The 20,865-nt window shown below is 45.6% G+C and overlaps 1 protein-coding gene across 1 annotated transcript; it reads right to left on the bottom strand.

The window, feature by feature from the left end:
* Positions 1–3,303: 3,303 nt before the first annotated feature.
* On the bottom strand, positions 3,304–20,314 carry LOC140718631 (calmodulin-like protein 4). Its single transcript, XM_073032621.1, has 5 exons — positions 20,175–20,314; positions 20,061–20,091; positions 10,286–10,426; positions 6,533–6,721; positions 3,304–3,794 (listed from the first exon to the last, which is right to left on the bottom strand). The coding sequence occupies exons 1-5, from the start codon at positions 20,175–20,177 to the stop codon at positions 3,697–3,699; spliced, it is 462 nt and encodes a 153-aa protein (XP_072888722.1). The 5' UTR covers positions 20,178–20,314; the 3' UTR covers positions 3,304–3,696.
* Positions 20,315–20,865: the final 551 nt, after the last annotated feature.

The following is a 20,865-nucleotide window of genomic DNA, read 5'->3' as shown; positions in this document are numbered from 1 at the left end:
AATGCTCACAGTTTTCAGCAGAACAATCCAACACTGTGGGTGCTATATTCTGCAATTTGTTATTATTTTTTCCCATTTATAACACCTCAGTATAAGGATGTTTGGAATGAGCTGTATAGCCTTTTTCACTACTGTATATCTCAATACATGTGTAAATAATAAAACAATCACCAATTTCCACCAATAGCAAATAAACCGTGCCATCTAGGGCCAGCTCCAGTACAATGGGATGAATGGCCTTTGTCTACACTGCATAGTTAACTCAAGAAGATTTATGTACTTTCTCTGTGACAGTGGAGCCGCTTTAGAATTTCTCAAAGCAACAAACAAAAAATGCTGGAGGAACTCAGCAGGTCAGGCAGCATCCATGGAAATGAATAATCTGTCAATGTTTCAGGCAGAGACCCTTCATCAGGACTGGAAAGGAAGGGGGGTCATGCCAGAATAAAAAGTTGGGACGAGGGGAAGGTGATAGGTGAGGCCAGGTTTGTGGGAAAGGTAAAGGGCTGGAGAAGAAGGAATCTGATAGGAGAAGAAGGAATCTGATAGGAGAAGAGAGTGGACCATGGGAGTAAAGGAGGGAGGAGGGGCATCACGGGGAGGTGGTAGGCAGGTGAGGAGAAGAGGTAAGAAGCCAAAGTGAAGAATAGAAGAAGAGGGGAAAAAAATCATTGGAAGGAGAAGTCGATGCTCATGCCAGCAGGTTGGAGATAGAAACTGAGGTGTTGCTCCTCCACCCCGAGAGTGGCCTCCTTGTGGCAAAAGAGGAGGACATGGGCTGACATACTGGAACGGGAATGAGGATAGGAATTAAAATGGCCACCGGGAATTTCCACCTTTGGCAGATGGAATAGAGGTGTTCAACAAGGTAGTTTCCCCAGTTTCCCAGCATTTTTTACTGGTTAGCCGTTGAGACAGGACTCGGATGAAGAGAACAGTGCGTGAATACAGTCTGAACAAGCCCTCACCACTCTCCCTTTAATATAAACTGCTAAATCCCAGGAAAGGCCAAAAACTTGACCCCCAGAACCCTGGGAAATTCTGGGAAGCTGAAGAAAACAAAGAACTCTTGTCGAGTTGGAGCTTGCGTGTACAGACTGTCAGGGCCAGCGTGGAAGGCCTCCTTGTGTGGATAACTTCTGACCTGATGTTGGCACCTCTATCTTTGCAGTAAGCAACTTGTAAGGCACCTACTGGAATTTCGTGACAGGTTTCAGTTTGGGCACCAGGCACATAGACCTTGAATCTCAAAGTGAGATAATGAAAACATTAGAAGAAGCAATTACTCTTCAGTGAAGTGATTAATTTTTGAACGGTCAAATTTGAAGACAGAATACAGGGTTAATGGCAGGATTTTTGCCAGTGTGGAGAAACAGTGGGATCTTGGTGTCTACATCCGCAGATCCCCCAAAGTTGTAGCGCAAGTTGACAGGATGGTTAAGAGGACATATGTTGTGATGGCCTTTATAAGTCAGGGGATTGAATTCAAGAGCCACAGGGTGATGTTTATACAGCACAGAGTAGGCCCTTCTACCCATTGAGGAGCACCGCCAGCACTCGCTCAATTTAATCTTAGCCCTAACATTTACAATAACCTGCTTGGACTGTGGGAGGAGATCAGAGCACCCAAAGGAAACACACGTGATCACGTGGAGTATAGACAGTGGCAGGTATTGAACCTGGGTCACCTGCACTGTAAAGTGTTGTGCTAACCACCACACTACCATGCCGCCTCATTTGCTACAGCTCTATAAAACTGTAGTTAGATTACACTTGGAGTATTGTGTTCTGCTCTGTCACTTCATTATAGGAAGGATGTGGAAGGTTTAGAGAGGATGCAGAGGAGATATACCAGGATTTCACCTGGACATGAAGATAGGTTGAGCAAACCAGGGCTTTCCTGTTTGGAGCAAAGGAGGATGAGAGGCACATTGATAGAGATGATAAGAGGCACAGATTGAGTGGACAGTCAGAGACTTTTCCGAGGACAGAAATAGCTAATACGGGGGGCATAATTTTAAGGAGATAGGAAAGTGTAGGGGGGAAGGGTTTTAATCCCAATCCCATTCCCATTCCAACATGTCTGTCCATGGCCTACTCTACTGCCATGGTGAGACCTCTCCCAGGTTGAAGGAGCAACACCTCATATTCTGCCTGGGTAGCCTCCAACCTGATGGTATGAACATTGATTCGTCTCACTTCTGGTAATTTTCCACCCTCCCGCTTCCCTCTTCTTCCATTCCCCACTCTAGTCTCTTACCTCTTCTCTTCACCTGCCGTGAGTTGTGTATCCAGAGATTTGTGCCTCTATGCTCTGGGCATAGAGCTCGGAAAAAGAGACACAACAGACTCTTACCATCGTAAATCAGCGAGTTGTTTGTTATGTCTCTCCTCTTGCTGTGAAACGTGGACACCTCTTATTCCCTTGTTAGGGAGAGAGAGAGAGAGAGATATGTGGTATGTGGTATGTCGAATTACTGGGTGAACGAGTAGTCTTTGGGGTACTGCAGGTCTGTGCCTTTATTGATGCCTGCTACACACGTGAGTGCCCAGTGGAGGGCGCTGATGCTGGTGGGGGTGGGGGGGGTCATTGTCTGGCTGCTGCTTGTGTGTAGGAGGGAGGAGCTGGGGGGGGCTTTGGAGTTCTAATGCTCAGCTGTCACTCGTTCTTTGGCACAATCTCTGCTTTCATGGATGTTTGCGAAGAACAAGAATCTCAGGATGTATATTGTATACATTTAGCTGATATTAAATAGAACTACTGATAGGTAGAAAAGATACTGGGCTGAGGAGAAGGAACCTCATAGGAAAGGAGAGTGGACCATGGGAGAAAGGGAAGGAGGAGGGGCATAAGGGAGAGGTAATAGGTGCATTTAATATCAGAGAAAACAGGAGTGCCCCAAAGAAAGAGTGACAGTAAAAATGTTAGAACCCTAGAGCCCCTCCTACTCCCCTCCCCATGCTTCTTATTTACTCCCCACCCACTTCGCTTCACCAATCATCTTCTAGCTTGTACTCCTTCCCTTCCCCCCACCTTCTTATTCTGCACTTTCCAGTCCTGAAGAAGGGTCTCGACTTGAAATGTCGACTGTTTGTGTACTGCCATAGACACTACCTGACCTGCTGAGTTCCTCCAGCGTTTTGTGTGTGTTGCTCTGGATTTCCAGCACCTGCACGCTATCTTGCAGTCAACATTCCCGTTCAAGCCTTGAGCCAATGTTTCACACTGATTCCTGGGAGCCCAGTCTGCTGTGGAGTATTGCTTTAATGAGAGACAAATGCCTTTTTGTTTCAGTTTGTTTTATTATTAATATATTTACCGTTAGCTGGCCATAGGACAAAGTGATACAGTGTGCTCAGAACATGGAGTGCAGTGGTGATATTAATCATTGAGTCGTAAGAATGTTAACAGTCTGTTCCACTAATCATCAAACGTCCACTTAGACTCATCCTAGACGAATATCATTTTATTGCAACCCCCTCCCCCTTCACAACATTCCCATCATCTCCACGCAGGTCAAAGAAGGACAGAGATCTGGATGTTCACCAGAGAGCTGGGCACAGTTGATGGGGAAGAAAGTGGATTCAAAGGTGAATTTAGGAAGTTCTCATGGTGGAGAGGGAACCAATCCACAGTCAGACAGCAAACGGACGAGCGGAGAAATGACGAGGAGATGAGTAGGGTTCGGCGGAAATTCAGTAATCCGGTAGCGGCAGAAGGATTGTCCGGATGAAGTCCTTGTATTTCACAATTCCATTCGGGGAAATGTTGGCTTCCTGCAACAGCTCATCAACTAAAAGAAGAAATTAAAGTATTGAGTACAGGAGTTGGGATGTTATGTTAAAGTTGCATAAGACACTGGTGAGGTTGAATTTGGAGTGTGGAAGATCAGGGGGACCTGGGAATACAGATCAATACTTCCTTGAAAGCAGCGTCACAAGTAGATAGGGTTGTGAAGCAAGCTTTTGGCATATTGGTCTTCATAAATCAAAGTACTGAATACAGGAGTTGGGATGTTGAAGTTGTATAAGATGTTGGTGAGGTCTAATTTGGAGTATGGTTTGCAGTTCTGATCAACTACCTAAAGGAAAGATATCAATACGGTTGAAAGAGTGCAAGAGAAAATTTACAAACATCTTTGGAAAAGTTAGGACTTCATTCCCTGGAGCGTAGGAGAATGAGGAGAGATTTGATAGAGGTATACAAAATTACGAGGGGTATTGATAGGGTAAATGCAAGCAGTCTTTTTTTCACTGAGGTTGGATGAGACTAGGACTAGAGGCTAGAGGTCAAGGGTGAAAGGTGAAAATATTTAAGGGGAACGAGGGGGAACTTCTTCACTCAGAGCGTGGTGAGAGTGTGGGATGAGCTGCCAGTGGAAGTGGTGGATGCAGGTTTGATTGCAACATTTAAGAGAAGCTTGGATGGGTACACGGATGGGAGGAGTATGGAGGTCTATGGTCTGAGTGTTAATTGACAGGACTAGGCAAAATTGCAGCTTGGTATGGACTAGATGGGCCAAAGGACTTGTTTCTGTGCTGTAGTGCTCTATGACTCCATGTACAGAGCTTAGCTCAAGACCAATACATCTTTATCATTACAGCTACATACAAGGAATAGTCAATGCTACTTAACCAGAAGTTATTTGGTTAATTTAATGCAATCAAAGTTAATCCCACAGCCGCACCCTTCTATCCTAACGTTCCCAAGCTAGTCCATTCCACTTGTTGGGATGTCTCCCATAGACACCAGATGGCTCACTGTTGGTCCTGACCCTTTACCAAAGTCGTCATTGTTTTACTGGGCATGGGACACGGTGACGGGAGGTTCCTAGGTGTGTGGAAACTGCAATTAGGGGCCTCATGAGCAGAGAGGCTCTCAGCCACGGCATTGTGTCTGTGTTGCTGACTGGAACATCTGGGAGCTCAAGACCTGCTCCAGAGACTCGAGCGTGTGAGCCAAACTGATGACCAGTCTCTCGTGAAAACCAACCTCCCCTCTATTGACTTTCTCTACACTTCCCACTGTCCCGGGAAAACATCCAGCGTATTCAAGAACCCCTCCCACCCTGGGCGTTCTCCTCTGCCCTCTTCCATCGGATAGAAGATATAAAAAGCTAAAGCACGAGGGCAGTTACTACCCCACTGCTATCAGTCTCTTTTACACTAAAGGTGAAGTCCTACTCTCTCAAGCTACCTGTTTGCATGTGACAGCGGCCACACCCCAGTGCACTGCTCTGACAGCTGGGCTAAACCTGGTGAAAGTAGCCAGTGGCCTCATAATAGGGACATGCCTGTCCTAGCATGCAAAGTCAGCTCCAGCAGACTGGGCGGATGAGATCTACAGTGCTAGGAAGGTGTACTGCAACGCTCCGTGGAGAGCGAAGGGCGTGACGAGGCACAGAAGACATCATGGTCATCCACTGCAGCCAAGGAAGATCCCAGTTTGTGAAGCTTGTTTGTAGCACCGGATCTGGACTTCTGAGGTCGAGAGAGTGGAACTGCCCCAGTGCAATGGCTTTTCCACTTTAAAATCTCACCCCCCACAGTTTTCCTGTCATCGTTGGACATGATGGACATTCTACAGATGCAGGAGATCTTGAGCAACGCACAAACAAAATGCTAGAAGAACTCAGCAAGTCAGTCAGTAATAATAGAGGGGATAAGCAGTTAATGTTTCAGACTTGGTGAAGGGTTTCGGCCTGAAATGTTGACTGTTTATTCCTCTCCATAGATGCTGCCTAACTTGCTGAGTTCCTGCAGCATTTTTGTGTGTGTGTTTACAATAAAGATGAAATCTTAATCGATCTGTTTTAGTGCTCCTGTCTGTGGGATCTTGCTGTGTGCAAATTGGTTGCTAATTTCCTACATTACCACATTGACCACTAAAGGCGGCACTTTGGTAGTAAAAGATTTTTGAATCTCCTGAGCTTGTTGAAGATGATATACACTGAGTGGCCACTTTATTAGGTACACCTATACACCTGCTCATTAATGCAAATATCTAATCAGCCAATCATGTGAGAGCAACTCAATGCATAAAAGCATGCAGACATGGTCAAGAGGTTCAGTTGCTGTTCAGACTAAACATCAGAATAGTAAAACAATGTGATCTAAGTGACTTTGACCATAGAATGATCATTGGTGCCAGATGGGGTGGTTTGAGTATCTCAGAAATGGCTGATCTCCTGGGATTTTCGCGCACAGCTGTCTCCAGAGTTCACAGAGAATGGTGCAAGAAACATCCAGAGAGCAGCAATTCTATAGGCAAAAGCAATTTATTAGTAAGAGAGGTCAGAGGAGAATGGCCAGACTTCTTCAAGCTGACAGGAAGGTGACAGTAACTCAAATAACCACGTGTTACAACAGTGGTGTGCAGAAGGGCATCACGTAAGGTGCAACACGTCGAATTTTGAAGAGGCTGGGCTTCAGCATAAACATACACTCAGTGGCCATCTTATTAAGTGGCCACTGTGTATAAATGCAAATCTTTCTCTGAGGAGCTGATAACTCTGTTGCCTTGTTTGCTCACCTTCCCTGTTGGTCAGTTTCTCTCCCATCTGCGTCAGCTTGGCCCGCAGCTCAGCGGCGGTTATAAAACCTGCTTTCTCCTTGTCTGCCATTAACATGGCGTCCAGAATCTCTCTCTCTGGGTCCTCTTGCTGCTGTTGTTGGTGGATGATGGTGAGGAAGGTTGAGAAATCCAGCTCACCACCACGTTCTGGAGCCAGGAATGAAAGGGTTAACATGTGAATAACATTTGATGTCCCTGGCCCTGTACGTACTGGAGTTTAGAAGAATGAGGGGACATCTCATTGAAATGTATTGAATAGTGAAAAGCCTAGATAGAGTAGACATGGAGAGGATCTTTCCAATAGTGGGTGAGTCTAGGACCCGAGGGCACAGCCTCAGGATAGATAAACATCCCATTAGAACAGAGGTGAGTAGGAATTTCTTTAACCTGTAGACTTTATTGCCACAGACAGTTGTGGAGGCCAAGTCATTGGGCATATTTAAACCAGAGGTTGACAAATTCTTGATGAGGAAGGATGTCAAAGATTATCAAGTCAGATCAAGTCAAATCATTTTTTATTGTCATTTCGACCATTACTTCTGGTACAGTACACAGTAAAAACGAGACGTTGTTTTTCAGGATCATGGTGCTACATGAAACAGTACAAAAACTACACTGAACTACGTAAAACACCTCAAAAACTACACTAGACTACAGACCTACCCAGGACTGCATAAAGTGCACAAAACAGTGCAGGCATTACAATAAATAATTAACAAGACAATCGGCACAGTAGAGGGCAGTAAGCTGGAGTCAGTCCAGGCTCTGGGTATTGAGGCTTGGGGGAAGAAACTGTTAGATAGTCTGGTCGTGAGAGCCTGAATGCTTTGGTGCCTTTTCCCAGATTATGAGGTGAAGACAGGGTTGAGAGCAGGGGTACCCAACCTTTTTATGCCACGGAGCCTTACCATTAACCAAGGGGGCCGGTGGACTCCAGGTTGGGAACCCCTGGTTGAGAGGAATCAGCCATGACGGAATGGTGGAACAGACTTGATGGGCCAAATGGCTTCATTCTGCTCCTATGTCCTAAGGTCTTAGAGAAAATGCGAGGAATCCTAGGTGACCAGCTCTGCACCAGCCTCACCTGTCCCAGGAGCCTCTGAGTCCAGGGATGTGTCTCCATTAAGGTGCTCTTCCTCTCCTTTTCTCCCGACTGACATACACACATATTCGCACGTGCCACATCTTGTTGACCTGAAGTGAGATTCCAGCTGGTTTTTACCTGCTGGAATCTTCACTTCACCATTCTTCACCACTCTTCAGTAGGATCTCCTCAGTAATCTCTCCATTCAACGTCACCAAGAAACAGCATGAAAGCAGGCCATTCAGTCCACTAAATCTATGCTGGCCATCAACCACCCATTTACACTAGTCCTTCATTAATCCCATTCCACTCTCCCCACTCCCATCAACTCCCTCCCCCATCCCCGAGTCTAGAACTTACCAAAACACTAGGTAAGTTTACTGCAGCCCATAAACCTACTGACCCCCTCAAACTGAAGCACCTGGTGGAAACCTATGCAGTCAACATTCAAAGTAAATTAATTACCAATGTACATATACGTCACATACAGCCCTGAGATTCACCTTCTTGAAGGCATACTCAATAAAATTTGTAGAATAATAACCACAACAGAATCTATAAAAGACCACCCAACTTAGGCGTTCAACCAGAGTGCAGAAGACAACAAACTGTGCAAATACAAAAAGAAGAAATAGTAATAATAATAAATAAATCAACGATAAATATTGAGAACGTGAGATGAAGAGTCCTTGAAAGTGAATCCATTGGTTGTAGGATCACTTCGATGATGGGGCAGGTGAAGTTGAGTGAAGTTATCTCCTTCGGTTTAAGAGCCTGATTGCAGTAGGAGGGAGAATGTGCAAACTCCACCCAGACTGCACCTGAGCTCAGGGTCAAACCCAGGTCTCTGGTGTCGTGAAGAAATGGATCTACCAGCTGTGCCCTTGTGCCGAACGTAAGCTAACTCCTAAACTAATTCTCACTCACCCATTACTGTCTGTGCTGAACTGTTAAGCAACACTTCAGTTTTAAAATTGTCGTCTTGTTTTCATTGTCTCTCCCTATCTCTGTAATCTCCTCCGCTTTGTATTTTTGCACTTTTCTATGTCTGATCTTTCAAATCATCCCTGATGTGCAAACATTGGAATGATCACTGCAATGGCCCTTCTGCTGGAAAGGATCCAGGTTCTGAAATGACATCCCCAAGAGAGTCCTGGTTAAGCCACATCAAGGGGTTGAGCGAACAGTTCTGGTCGACATTTTACACAGAGGATCCACAGGCCTTACAGGACTTATCTGGCCTCTGGTAAGATGGCGGCACGGACGCTCCAAATGCAGTGGCTTCTACGGGGTCAACCAAAGGTGGTATTGTCTTTTTTTTAACATTAAAAAAAAATCATGTATGGTTGAGTGACAATTAAACTTGAACTTGAAGGTGCAAGAAAAGTATACAGATGATAAAAATTAAACAATTGCAATTATTAAGAAAGATGGATCATGCTGAGTTCTCTTCACCACGAAAGCTGACAGTTTAAGATTATTAAAAGGAGTTGGTGAGCTAAAATAAGACCATAAGACATAGGAGCAGAATTAGCACATTGAGCTTTCTCCACTATAGCTAATTTATTATCCCTCCCAATCATCCCATTTTCCTGCCTTCTCCCTGTAACCCTTGTTGCCCTTACTATTCAAGAACCTATCAACCTCTGCTTTAAATGTACCCAATGAGTTGCACAGCCTCTCCGCCCTCTGACTAAAGAAATTCCCCCTTAAATCTATGCTTCCCTTTGTTCGGATAGGCTTTCCTAACCCAGAAGTTCGCCACTTATAAACCTAACCGGTAATTTAGGAGAAAGATGTTTATTGAGGGAGGGTTTAGAATACGAAGGCACGAGAAGCAGCAGCTGCCGGAAGCTGGAACTACAAACAATCTCTGGCGGACCTCAGGAGGTTGAACAGCATCTGCGGGAGGAAAGGCACTGTCAATGTCTCGGGTCAAAACCCTGCGTCAGAGCTGAATGTACTGAAACCATATGGATCTCAGTCCCCGTGGAAGGAGCTGGGAGGGCTGGCAGAGATATATTCCGGTGGAAGACGGTGAAGAGAGAAGGAGTGGGACCGGGTCAGAAAAGGTGTCAAGATGCTCAACAGAGAAATGTTGGCTGAGTTTCGTTGAGCTGAATGACCTGGCTCGTGCTGTAACTTGTGAAAAATTCACCAATTAGCTTTATTTGTCAATTAAGACCACCAGACATAGGAGCAAAATTAGGACATTTGGCCCATCGAGCCTGCTCTGCCTCTTCGTCATGGCTGATCCATTTCCCCCATCTGCCCCGGTCTCCTGCCTTCTTCCCGTAACCCGTCATGTACATCAAAAACATAGAGTGAAATGCATAATTTGCATCAACGATCAATGACCAGTCCGACCACGTGCTAGCGGCAGCCTGTAAGCGCCACTGCACTTCTGGTGCCAACCCAGCATGCCCACAACTCACCCTAACCCTAAGTTGTTGGAACGTGGGTGAAAACCGGAGCACCCGGAGGAAAGATACACAGTCAGGCGGAGAACGTGCAATCTCCTTACAGGCAGCAGCCGCAACTGAACCGCAATCAGTGAAAGCTGGTGCAGTTAAGCAACGCGCTAACCACTACGCGACCGTACCGCCCCACCAGAAAGTCGGAGGTACCTATGTTATGGTGCAGCAAATGTCTCTCCACCTCGCCGGGAGTGGGGCTGGTCCCCAGGCATCGCAACACCGTGATCAGGTCCCCAGAACAGATCTTGCCTTTCCGCTTCTTGTCGTACAGGGAGAAACATTCTCTGAATTCTGAGGAGACAAGATGGGGTGAGTCACCACACGAGCAGTCAGCTGCTTTGCAAGGCCCCCCTACACATGAGACGCGCTGTTACAGAAGGGCCGCTTTGGTTCACGCTTTATCCTGGTAAGGAGCAGGTGTGATTGATGATACCTCTGTATCTATACTCTACAAAATCTGGTCGCTGCAAACACTGAGGTCATCTACAACTTAATTGCTACCTGAGAGCAGTTTACACCTCACAGGTATTTGTAGAGATGTGCTTACAAGTCAGGTGAAGTCAGCATGGCTTTCATTTCAAATATATATACTGCAGGAGCAAGCTGGGTGAGGTACATAGTCACTGAGGATTTAACAATGGTTTATAGGAATGAGGTTTAATGTTGGGCTAAGCCAAGGGTTCTCAACCTTGCTTAATGGCATTAAAAATGGTTGGGAATCCCTGTGCTAAATCTTTCTGTTTATCATCCCAGCAATGCACACAAAATGATTGAGAAACAGCAGGTCAGGCAGCAGCTATGGTGAGGAATAAACATTTGCTGTTTTGGGCCGAGGTCTTTCGTCAGGACTGGAAAGGAAGGAGGAAGAAGATGGGTGGTGGTGAAGGATTACAAGCTAGCGGGTGATAGGTGAAGCCAGGTGAGGGGGGTGGGGAGAGGTGGGTGGTGAAGTAAGAAGCTGGAAAGTGATAGGTGGAAGAGGTAAATGGCTGAAGAAGACGGAATCCGATAGGAGAGGAGAGTGGACCATGGGAGAAAGGGAAGGAAGAGGGGTGCCAGAGGGAGGTGGGGAGAGGAGGAGGGGTGAGAGGAAAACCAGGATGGGGAGTAGAAAACGAGAGAAGGGGAAGGGGAGGAGATATTACCGGAAGTTAGAGAAATCACTGTTCATGCTTGGGTTAGAAGTTACCCAAACGGAATAAGAGGTGTTACTCCTCCGTCCTGAGGGTGGAAAGAGAAAAGGCCGTGGACCAACATGTCAGAATGGAGATGGGAAATTGAATTGAAACAGGCAGGCATCCGTTAGGTTTGGTGCATCCCTCTGACACTCCCATGTCCTACCTCCAAGCCTCTGTCGCTATGCCCACTCCTCCCTCTGTATCGTCCTGTACTGTTCTATGTTCTATGCTCACCCCTCCTCAGCTGGATCCACCTATCGCCTGCCAGCTCGCTTTAATTTTTATTTACTTACAGATACAGCACGGCCCAACAAACCTGCACAGCCCAATTACACCCCTGTGACCAATCAACCTACTAACCCGTACGCCTTTTGGAAACAGGTGCGCCAGGAGGAAACCCATGGGGTCACAAGCAGAACGTACAAACTCCTCACAGACAGCTGCGGGAATTGAACCCAGGGTGCTGGCGCTGTAACAGTGTCGTGCTATGCTACCGTGCCGCCCCATAACGCAATTCATTGGTGATCACTTTCAGCAATTTTTTTTCCTGTTCTAAACTTCCTTCCCAATGGCAGCAGCAAGAAGAGAGCATGGTCTGGACGGTGGGATTCTTGATGATGGATGCTTATTTCTTGTGGAGTGCTCCTTGTAGAAGTGCACAATGATAGGGAGGGCTTTACCATGATCCACTACTTTCTGTAAACCTTTATCTACACTTTCAAAATCTGCCTGCATTATTTTCTGTGTGTTGGAGTACCTGTATCTTTACGCATTATTCTCTGTGTGAAGCTATTAAAGAGTGAATGAATGTGTTTAGCACGGTTACAGGCCCTTTGGCCCAACAAGTCCATGCTGCCCAACAACACCCATATGACCCATTAACATACCAACCCGTACGTCTTTGGCATGCGTGAGGGAACCAGAGCACCCAAAGGAAATCCACATGGTCACGGGGAGAATGAGCGGACCCCATACAGACAGCGGCAGAATTGAGCCTGGGTTGTTGGCGCATTATGCCACTGTGTCACTTAAAGAGAAGAAATAATTAAACTTGCTCCCTCCCTTCCCTGCACCTCTTTAGCTTTCAGTCCAGATGAAGAGTCTTAACCCGAAACGTCAACTGTCCATTTTCCTCTGCAGATGCTGCCTGACTTGCTGAGTTTACTTATTTATTCATTTATTTATTTATTGAGATACAACATGGAATAGGCCATTCTGGCCCTTTCAGTCATGTTGCCCAGCAACCCCCCAATTTAACCCCAGCTGAATCACGGGGCAATTTACAATGACCAATTAGCTTACCAACCGGTACGTCTTTGGACTGTGGGAGGAAACCGGAGCACCCGGAGGAAACGCATGTGGTCACCAGGAGAACGTACAAACTCCTTACAGGAAGTGGTGGGAATTGAACCTCAGTTACTGATGCTGTAAAGCATTGTGCAGGTCTTCCAGCATTTTGTTTTCTCTCTGTATTCCAGTATCTGCAGTCGTTTGTGTCCCCATCTGAACTCATGCTGGGATCAGTCCGTCTAGTTCACGTTGAGGACCCTGATTCCTCATGTCCCATCCAGGCCCGAGACACCAGATAATTATAGTCCCTCTGGTTCTGAAAGCCCTCTAGACTATTGACCAGTAACAAATTGGGCTTCATTTTGAGATGACGGAAGTCTATTTTTTAATATAAAAGTCAAAGGTTTCACTCTCCAAACAGAACCCACTTCCACTTCTCCTTTCAGAATCAGAATCAGGTTTAATACCACTGGAATATGTTGTGAAATTTGTTGTTTTGAAGTAGCAGTACAGTGCAATACATAATTATAAAACTATAAATTGAAATAAAAGTATGTAAGATTAAAAATTATATATATAATATAAATATAAACATATATATAAGGAATAGAAGCCATCAGATTTCTGAATGGACATTGAACCCATGAACACCTTGTCACTATTTTTTTCTCTTTTTGCACTGCTTATTTAATTTCTTAAATATATATATATACTTCTTACTGTACTTTATAGTTTTTTATTATTATATGTTGCAATGTACTGCCGCTGCATACCAACATAAACCTCATTCGGATTCGGATTCTGAAATTAAATAAGCGGTTCAAAAGCAGAGCAACTAAATCAGCGAGGTAGTGTACACGGGTTCATTGTCCATTCAGAAAGCTGGTGGCGGAGGAGAAGAAGCCGTTCCAAAAACTCTGAGTGTGTGTCTTCAGGCTCCTGTACCCCCTGCTTGATGGTAGAAATGAGAAGAGGGCAAGTCCTGGGTGGTGGGGGTCCTTAATGCTAGACGGCGCCTTTTTGAGGCATCGCCTTTTGAAGATGTCCTCTTTCAAAGCTGTGTCCAACTGGTAGGATCAGGTGTCCTGAATTCAATAATAAATTACCTCTGACAGTTATCAAAGGGACCACAACAAAGCAGAGCCTGGAGCAATTTGATATGGCACTAATCTACAAAGCTGTTCCCTGTCACCTGATTAAATGCCTCTGGGTATAATTGTTTCTGTTAGTCTCAGGGTGTGCCTGTAAAGAATACCATGCATTACGTTTAATGAAATTGTTGTAGGTTTCTTTCCCACCACCATTGCAGAACATCTCAGATTCCTTTCCCCCGATTACCCCCAGTACACAGAGGAGCTGAGAGACACCAAGAGGGTTCAAGAGACAGGAGAACAGATCAGCAGAGGTCTGATGTCTGTCGACAAGTTGAAGTTGTGGTGCTTGCAGTACGGACTGATGCTATAGGTAATACGGCCATTGACTGTCTATGAAGTGGCAATGTCCCATGTTGAGGCAATGGAACGGAAGATCAACAATTATGTGAAGAAGTGGCTTGGAGTGCCGAGCAGTTTCACTAATGTTGCAAACCACAGTAGCCAGACAAAGCTTACCATCCCAGTGCAATCCCTTGTTGAAGAGGTCAAGGTAGCCAAGGTAGGATCATTCTTGATGCTTCGAGACTCAAAAGACCCTGTCATCAAGAACACCCAGCCGAACCCAAACTCAGAGTTTTGTACTCACCACTGCCAGCTCCTCTCCTGACAATCTGAGCCCATTGGAGCTCTTAATTCCAGGTGTGATTCCTGCGGGATAATGCGGGGTGGGTAGGGAACCTGTAATATCCAGTGGGAATTGGGGGAGCCATCATCCAATGGATGCAGCTATGCTGGAGTGGACAGAGGTGGGTCCATGCATGCTTAGCCACATCATGGGAGGGGTGTATGTGGACAATATAACTAAAGGCCCAATTGCTGACTTCAGGAAGGTGGAGGCTTTCCTGTCACTGTCCGTAAGGTGTCTGTCCATTCTCCCCATGACCGCTTGGTGCTCCAGTTTCCTCCCACCTTCCAAAGACATTCTGGTTAGAGCCTGAAAGTTGTGGGCCTGCAATGCTGAAGTTGGAAGCATGGTGAAACTTGCTGGTTGCTCCCTCCCACCAGCGCATCTTCAGACCGTGTTGGTCATCGACGCAATGACGCATTTTACCGTGTGTTTCCTTGTCTCATGCATGTGTGACAAATAAATCTAATCATAAACACTGGAAAGTCTTCAGATGCTGGAAATCCAAAGCAACACACACAAAATGCTGGAGGAACTCAGCAGGACAGGCAGCATCCATGGAGATGAATAAACAGTTGATGTTTTGGGCCAAGAATATTCTTCAGGAGTGGAAAGGAAGGGGGAAGACACCAGAATATAAAGGTAGGGGAGGGGAAGGAGGAGAGCTAGAAGGTGATAGGTGAAGCCGGGTGAGTAGGAAAGGTAAAGGGCTGGAGAGGAAGGAATCTGATAGGAGAGCTAATTTTAAATAAAGCTAATTTCTTTAAAACTTTAATCTTTAAGAGCAGCTTCTTCCCCTCTGCATCAGAATTCTGAACAGTCCATGAACCCATGAACACGAACTCACTTCTTTTTGCGCTATTTATTCATTTTTAATATATTTCATATTGTAACTTCTATTAATTTTAATGTATTGCACTGTAAACCAACAAATTCCATGACATATGTCAGTGATAAAAAACCTGATTCTGATGAAGGTGAGCATGTGCCGGTCTACATTGGGGATCCACAGTGAAGAGAGCCAACAGCTTTAAATTCCTGGATGTTGAAATATTGGATGAACTGTCCTGGGGCTAGCACAGGGAAGGCTCACCATGACCCTACTTTCTTAGAAGGTTCAGGATGTTTGGTTTGTCACCAAAGATGCTAATAAACTTCTGTAGAAGCACTGCTGGAAGTATCCTGACTGGTTGCAAAGTGGTCTGGTATGGCAAGTTGAAGGCAGGAATGTAAGAAGCTGCAGAGAGAAGTGGGCTCTGCCCAGTACAACACAGGTACATCCCTCCTCGCCATTGACAGTATCTGCAGGAGGTACTGCCTTAAGAAAAAGCAACATCCATCATCAAAGATACCCACAGTCTGGGGTATGCCATCTGCTCACAGTTGTCACAGGGCAGGAGGTACAGAAGCCTAAAGACTCTCACCACCAGGTTCATAAACAGCTTTTTCCCTTCAACCATTCAGTTCTTGAACCAATCAGCACAATCCTAATCACTAACTCATAATAACAACACTACAACCACTTTATAGACAATAGACAATAGACAATAGGTGCAGGAGTAGGCCATTCGGCCCTTCTAGCCAGCACCGCCATTCACTGTGATCATACACAATCAGTACCCCGTTCCTGCCCTCTCCCCATATCCCTTGGCCCCGCTATCTATAAGAGCTCTACCTAACTCTCTCTTGAATGCATCCAGAAACTTGGCTTCCACTGCCTCCTGGGGCAGAGCATTCCACATATCTACCACTCTCTGGGTGAAAAAGTTTTTCCGCATCTCAGTTCTAAATGGCCTACCCCTTATTCTTAAACTGTGGCCTCTAGTTCTGGACTCGCCCATCAGCGGGAACATGCTTCCTGCCTCCAGCGTGTCCAATCCCTTAATAATCTTATATGTCTCAATCAGATCTCCTCTCATCCTTCTAAATTCCAGTGTATACAAGCCCAGTCGCTCCAATCTTTCAACATATGACAGTCCCGCCATTCCGGGAATTAACCTTGTGAACCTACGCTGCACTCCCTCAATAGCAAGAATGTCCTTCCTCAAATTTGGAGACCAAAACTGCACACAATACTCCAGGTGGGGTATCACCAGGGCCCTGTACAGCTGCAGAAGGACCTCTTTACTCCTATACTCAATTCCTCTTGTTATAAAGGCCAGCATGCCATTAGCTTTCTTCACTGCCTTTGATCATTTTGCACAGAAATTGTATAATTTTTGTGAATGTTGCTGCTGCAATTAAGTTTTTCATTGCCATGTGCATATAACAACAAAGTTGACCTTGACCTTGGATGGATGGTTGAGCTTCGCTCATTATGCACCATCTCGTATGATGTGGGCAGTCATGGTCTTTTCATGACTATGATTGCTCTTGGCAAATTTTTCTACACAAGTGGTTTGCCATTGACTTCTCCTGGACTGGGTCTTTACAAGATGGTGACCCCAGCCATTATCAATTCTCTTCAGAGATTGTCTGCCTGGCGTCAGTGGTCACATAACCAGGACTTGTGATATGCACCCGCTGCTCCTACGACCATCCATCACCTGCTCCCATGGCTTCATATAGAGGAGGCTAAGCAGGTGCTACACCTTGTCCAAAGGAGACCTGCAGGCTAGCAGAGGGAAGGAATGCCTTACATCTCCTTTGGTAGAGACATATCTCTACCTCACCACCCCAACCTGGTTGAGCAGCTTGTTAATCAGAGTTGAACTGATTACTGATCCAGGCTGTTCTGATTAGGTCTGGGGCACCAGCTGGAATTTAAAGAACATGAAACAATCCCCTGATTCTAATCCATCAACTTGGTTGAGTGGGTACAGATTGAACAGGAGTCCAGGAGAGTTTCCTGTTTGGGATCATTCACATCCTTAATTTGACACACCCTGCAGTATAGACAGCTCTGAAAGTGTGGCCCTCTCTCAGTAGAAGAATTCTCAGCCAGGAGTGTTTGCTCAGGGACTCAATAATCCTGCATTTGGCCCAGGAATGGCAGGTTGTCTGTGAAAATGATATGATCAATAGAAAAGGCTTCCCCATGACTGAAGCACTTTGGATCAACAATTTAGATGAAGGCATTGAGAATAACATCAGCAAGTTTGCTGATGATACTAAGCTGGGTGGCAGTGTGACATGTGATGAGGATGTTAGGAGAATTCAGGGTGACTTGGATAGGCTGGGTGAGTGGGCAGACACTTGGCAGATGACGTTTAATGTGAATAAGTGTGAGGTTATCCACTTTGGGAGTAAGAACAGAAAGGCAGATTATTATCTGAACGGTGTAAAGTTAGGTAAGGGAGAAACACAAAGAGATCTAGGAGTCCTTGTTCATCAATCACTGAAGGTGAATGAGCAAGTGCAGCAGGCAGTGAAGAAGGCTAATGGAATGTTGGCCTTTATTACAAAGGGAATTGAGTACAAGAGCAAGGAAATCCTCTTGCATTTGTACAGGGCCCTGGTGAGACCACACCTGGAGTATTGTGTACAGTTTTGGTCTCCAGGGTTAAGGAAGGACGTCCTGGCTGTAGAGGAAGTGCAGCGTAGATTCACAAGGTTAATTCCTGGGATGTCTGGACTGTCTTACGCAGAGAGGTTAGAGAGACTGGGCTTGTACATGCTGGAATTAAGGAGATTGAGAGGGGATCTGATTGCAACATATAAGATTATTAAGGGATTGGACAAGATAGAGGCAGGAAATATGTTCCAGATGCTGGGAGAGTCCAGTACCAGAGGACATGGTTTGAGAATAAGGGGTAGGTCATTTAGGACAGAGTTAAGGAAAAACTTCTTCTCCCAGAGAGTTGTGGGGGTCTGGAATGCACTGCCTCGGAAAGCAGTGGAGGCCAATTCTCTGGATGCTTTCAAGAAGGAGCTAGATAGGTATCTTATGGATAGGGGAATCAAGGGATATGGGGACAAGGCAGGAACTGGGTATTGATAGTAGATGATCAGCCATGATCTCAAAATGGCGGTGCAGGCGCGAAGGGCCAAATGGTCTACTTCTGCACCTATTGTCTATTGTCTATTGGATCGAATGTCCTGAGTGAAATAACACCCACGTCCTGATCTACAACTCCAAAGATTTTCACCTTGTCGTGGTGGAGAGACTTGTAAGTTCCTGAGAGCTCAAGAACGACATTGTCTGTAGCTTAGTCCAGGTAGCTCCCAAGGTCAAGGGGGAGCTTCCATTCAAAGAGCAATCCAGCTAAGATCTCAACGGTGGAGCTGGCAGAAGATGACGTGGCAGTGAAGGCAGAGGAAGGCTGCGCCAGGTAAGGGACCCCAGCTGTCATGCATTCCATGCCACTGCAGGCTGAGCCCAATCTGTCAGGGATCATGTGGTGGTTGCCCATGCATCAGCCTCCCTACGTTAAACATAGTTACACACAGGCATTCTTCATTCAGGGAATAACCCCTTTGGAGAACATCACACTTGACTCCTGAGATCACACTGGTGCTACTACTACACCCTGACAGTCATCAAAGAATTCAGAGTAAAACTGTTTGGTATTGGACCAAGCAACAAGGACTCACTCAGCCCCCAGTCTGTTACAGTTTTTGACCTATCACACTGTTTGATGTTTCCTGGTGTCGCCTTCCAAAGTCTCTATTTCTGCTCCTTTCTTTATTATCCCAGGATGCTGTAGTGAAGTGCCTTGGAATTCTTCGGCTCACGAGAGGTACTGTAAAAGCACAATCTCAGGCACCTTTCTTTGTGCAGAGCATAACTCCAACCACTGAAATGGAAATGTTTTCCCTTTAACCCCCTCCCCCCCGACACATTTCATCCCTTTCCATCTAAGGTTCCTTCGTCTTTGGTTCACCTCTCCTATCCCTTCTCAAAGTTCAAAGTAAACTTATTAACAAAGCACATATATGCCACCATATACAACCCGAAGAATAATTTTCTTAAGGAGATACTCAATAAATCCATAATAGAATAATAACCATAACGGAGTCAATGAAAACCCGCACCAATTTGAGCGTTCAACCAGTGTGCAAAAGACAACAAACTGTGCAAATACTGATGGCAGCAGTGAGAAGTGCAAGGGTGGGGTGGGTTCCCTGATGATGGATACTGCTTTCCTGTGACAATGTCCTTTGCTGATGTGCTCAATGGCTAGGAGGGCTTGTCCTGTGATAGATTGGGCCATATCCACCACATTTTGTAGGATTTTCCATTCAAGGCATTGATGTTTCCATACCAGGCAGTGATTCAGCCAGTCAATATACTCTTCAACACACCCCTATAAAAGTTTGTCAGAGAGGGAGAGGGAGAGAAGAATAAAATAAGTAGCGGAAAAAGATAACAAAAATGGTGAAGTAGTGTTCATGGGTTGAGTTAATGTCCATTCAGAAATCTGATGGTTGAAGGGTAGAAGCTGTTCTTAAAATTTTGAGTGTGTGCCTTCTGGTTTCCGTAACTCCTCCCTGACGCTAGTAATGAGAGGACCTTGCGTCAAGGAAGAATGAATGGAGACAAGGAGATTCTGACAGCACAAAGAGGAAGGAGGTTTGACCAGGTTCTGCAGTGGAGGAGTCTGAAGAGAGAGTTTGTGGATTTCAGTGTAACAGGAGGGCTGAGGCTGGATACATATCCTCAGACTGGAGGCAACTCAAAGCACTTTCAAAAAACTGGTGAAGAAAAACACATAACTTGTAGTAAGGGTTATACTCACCCTGGATTTGATTTTGGGTAAGAAACTTGGCCTGAAAATGAGAGGAAGAGAAAATTATTGTGTCCGCATCAGCGACTTTGACAAAAGCACAAACATTCTCCTGAGTTATTTTACCATTGTGGTTTTCCCCCCGTTTGCTGTTTCCTTCTCTTACTTCTTAGCTGTGTGTTTGTTGATCTGGGTGTGATCTGAGAATGCCTGACATAATCTCTGTCTATCTCGTTATCGTCTAAAGTCCTCCAATCCACAATGAACAATGCTCTCTGGATGCAATAAATACTCTGGTTGCTATGGTGATGGGATCAGGCTTCCCACAGGGTCAAATTCCAGCAACCAGCTGCCAGTTCATCTGACGCACAAACACACACAGCACATGCACACTCAAGGCACAAGCACACACATACAAAAGACTAGCACACGGGTGCACACGTAAACTAAATAGATATGCAAATGTGCAGACATGTAAATAGTCACGCATGCAAATATACAACATCATCATCATTGTGTGCCGTGTTGTATGCCGTGGGTGATTGTGGTCCTTTGACCATGATTGTTCTTGGCAAATTCTTCTACAGGAGTACTTTGCCATTGTCTTCTTCTGGGCAGTGTCTTTACAAGACGGGTGACCCCAGCTATTATCAATACTTTTCAGGGATTGTCTGCCTGGCATCAGTGGTTGCATACCAGGGCTTGTGATATGCACCCACTGCTCAAACGATCATCCACCACTTGCTCCTGTGGTTTCACATGACCCTGATTGGGGTTGGGGGCACTAAGCAGGTGTCCAAGGGTGACCTTGTCCAAG

Source organism: Hemitrygon akajei, chromosome 30 (assembly GCF_048418815.1).
Source record: "Hemitrygon akajei chromosome 30, sHemAka1.3, whole genome shotgun sequence".
NCBI classification, from domain to species: domain Eukaryota; kingdom Metazoa; phylum Chordata; class Chondrichthyes; order Myliobatiformes; family Dasyatidae; genus Hemitrygon; species Hemitrygon akajei.
Note: the sequence above shows the minus strand (reverse complement) of the source record. Positions and strands in the feature narration are given on the sequence as shown.

Excerpts from the sequence above, each read along its gene's own strand:
- LOC140718631 (XM_073032621.1), bottom strand. Across the intron at positions 6,722-10,285 it reads TTTGCTGCACCATAACATAG|AACGTGGTGGTGAGCTGGAT; the intron begins GTACCTCCGACT and ends TCCTGGCTCCAG. Across the intron at positions 3,795-6,532 it reads GAAACTGACCAACAGGGAAG|TTGATGAGCTGTTGCAGGAA; the intron begins GTGAGCAAACAA and ends TTCTTCTTTTAG.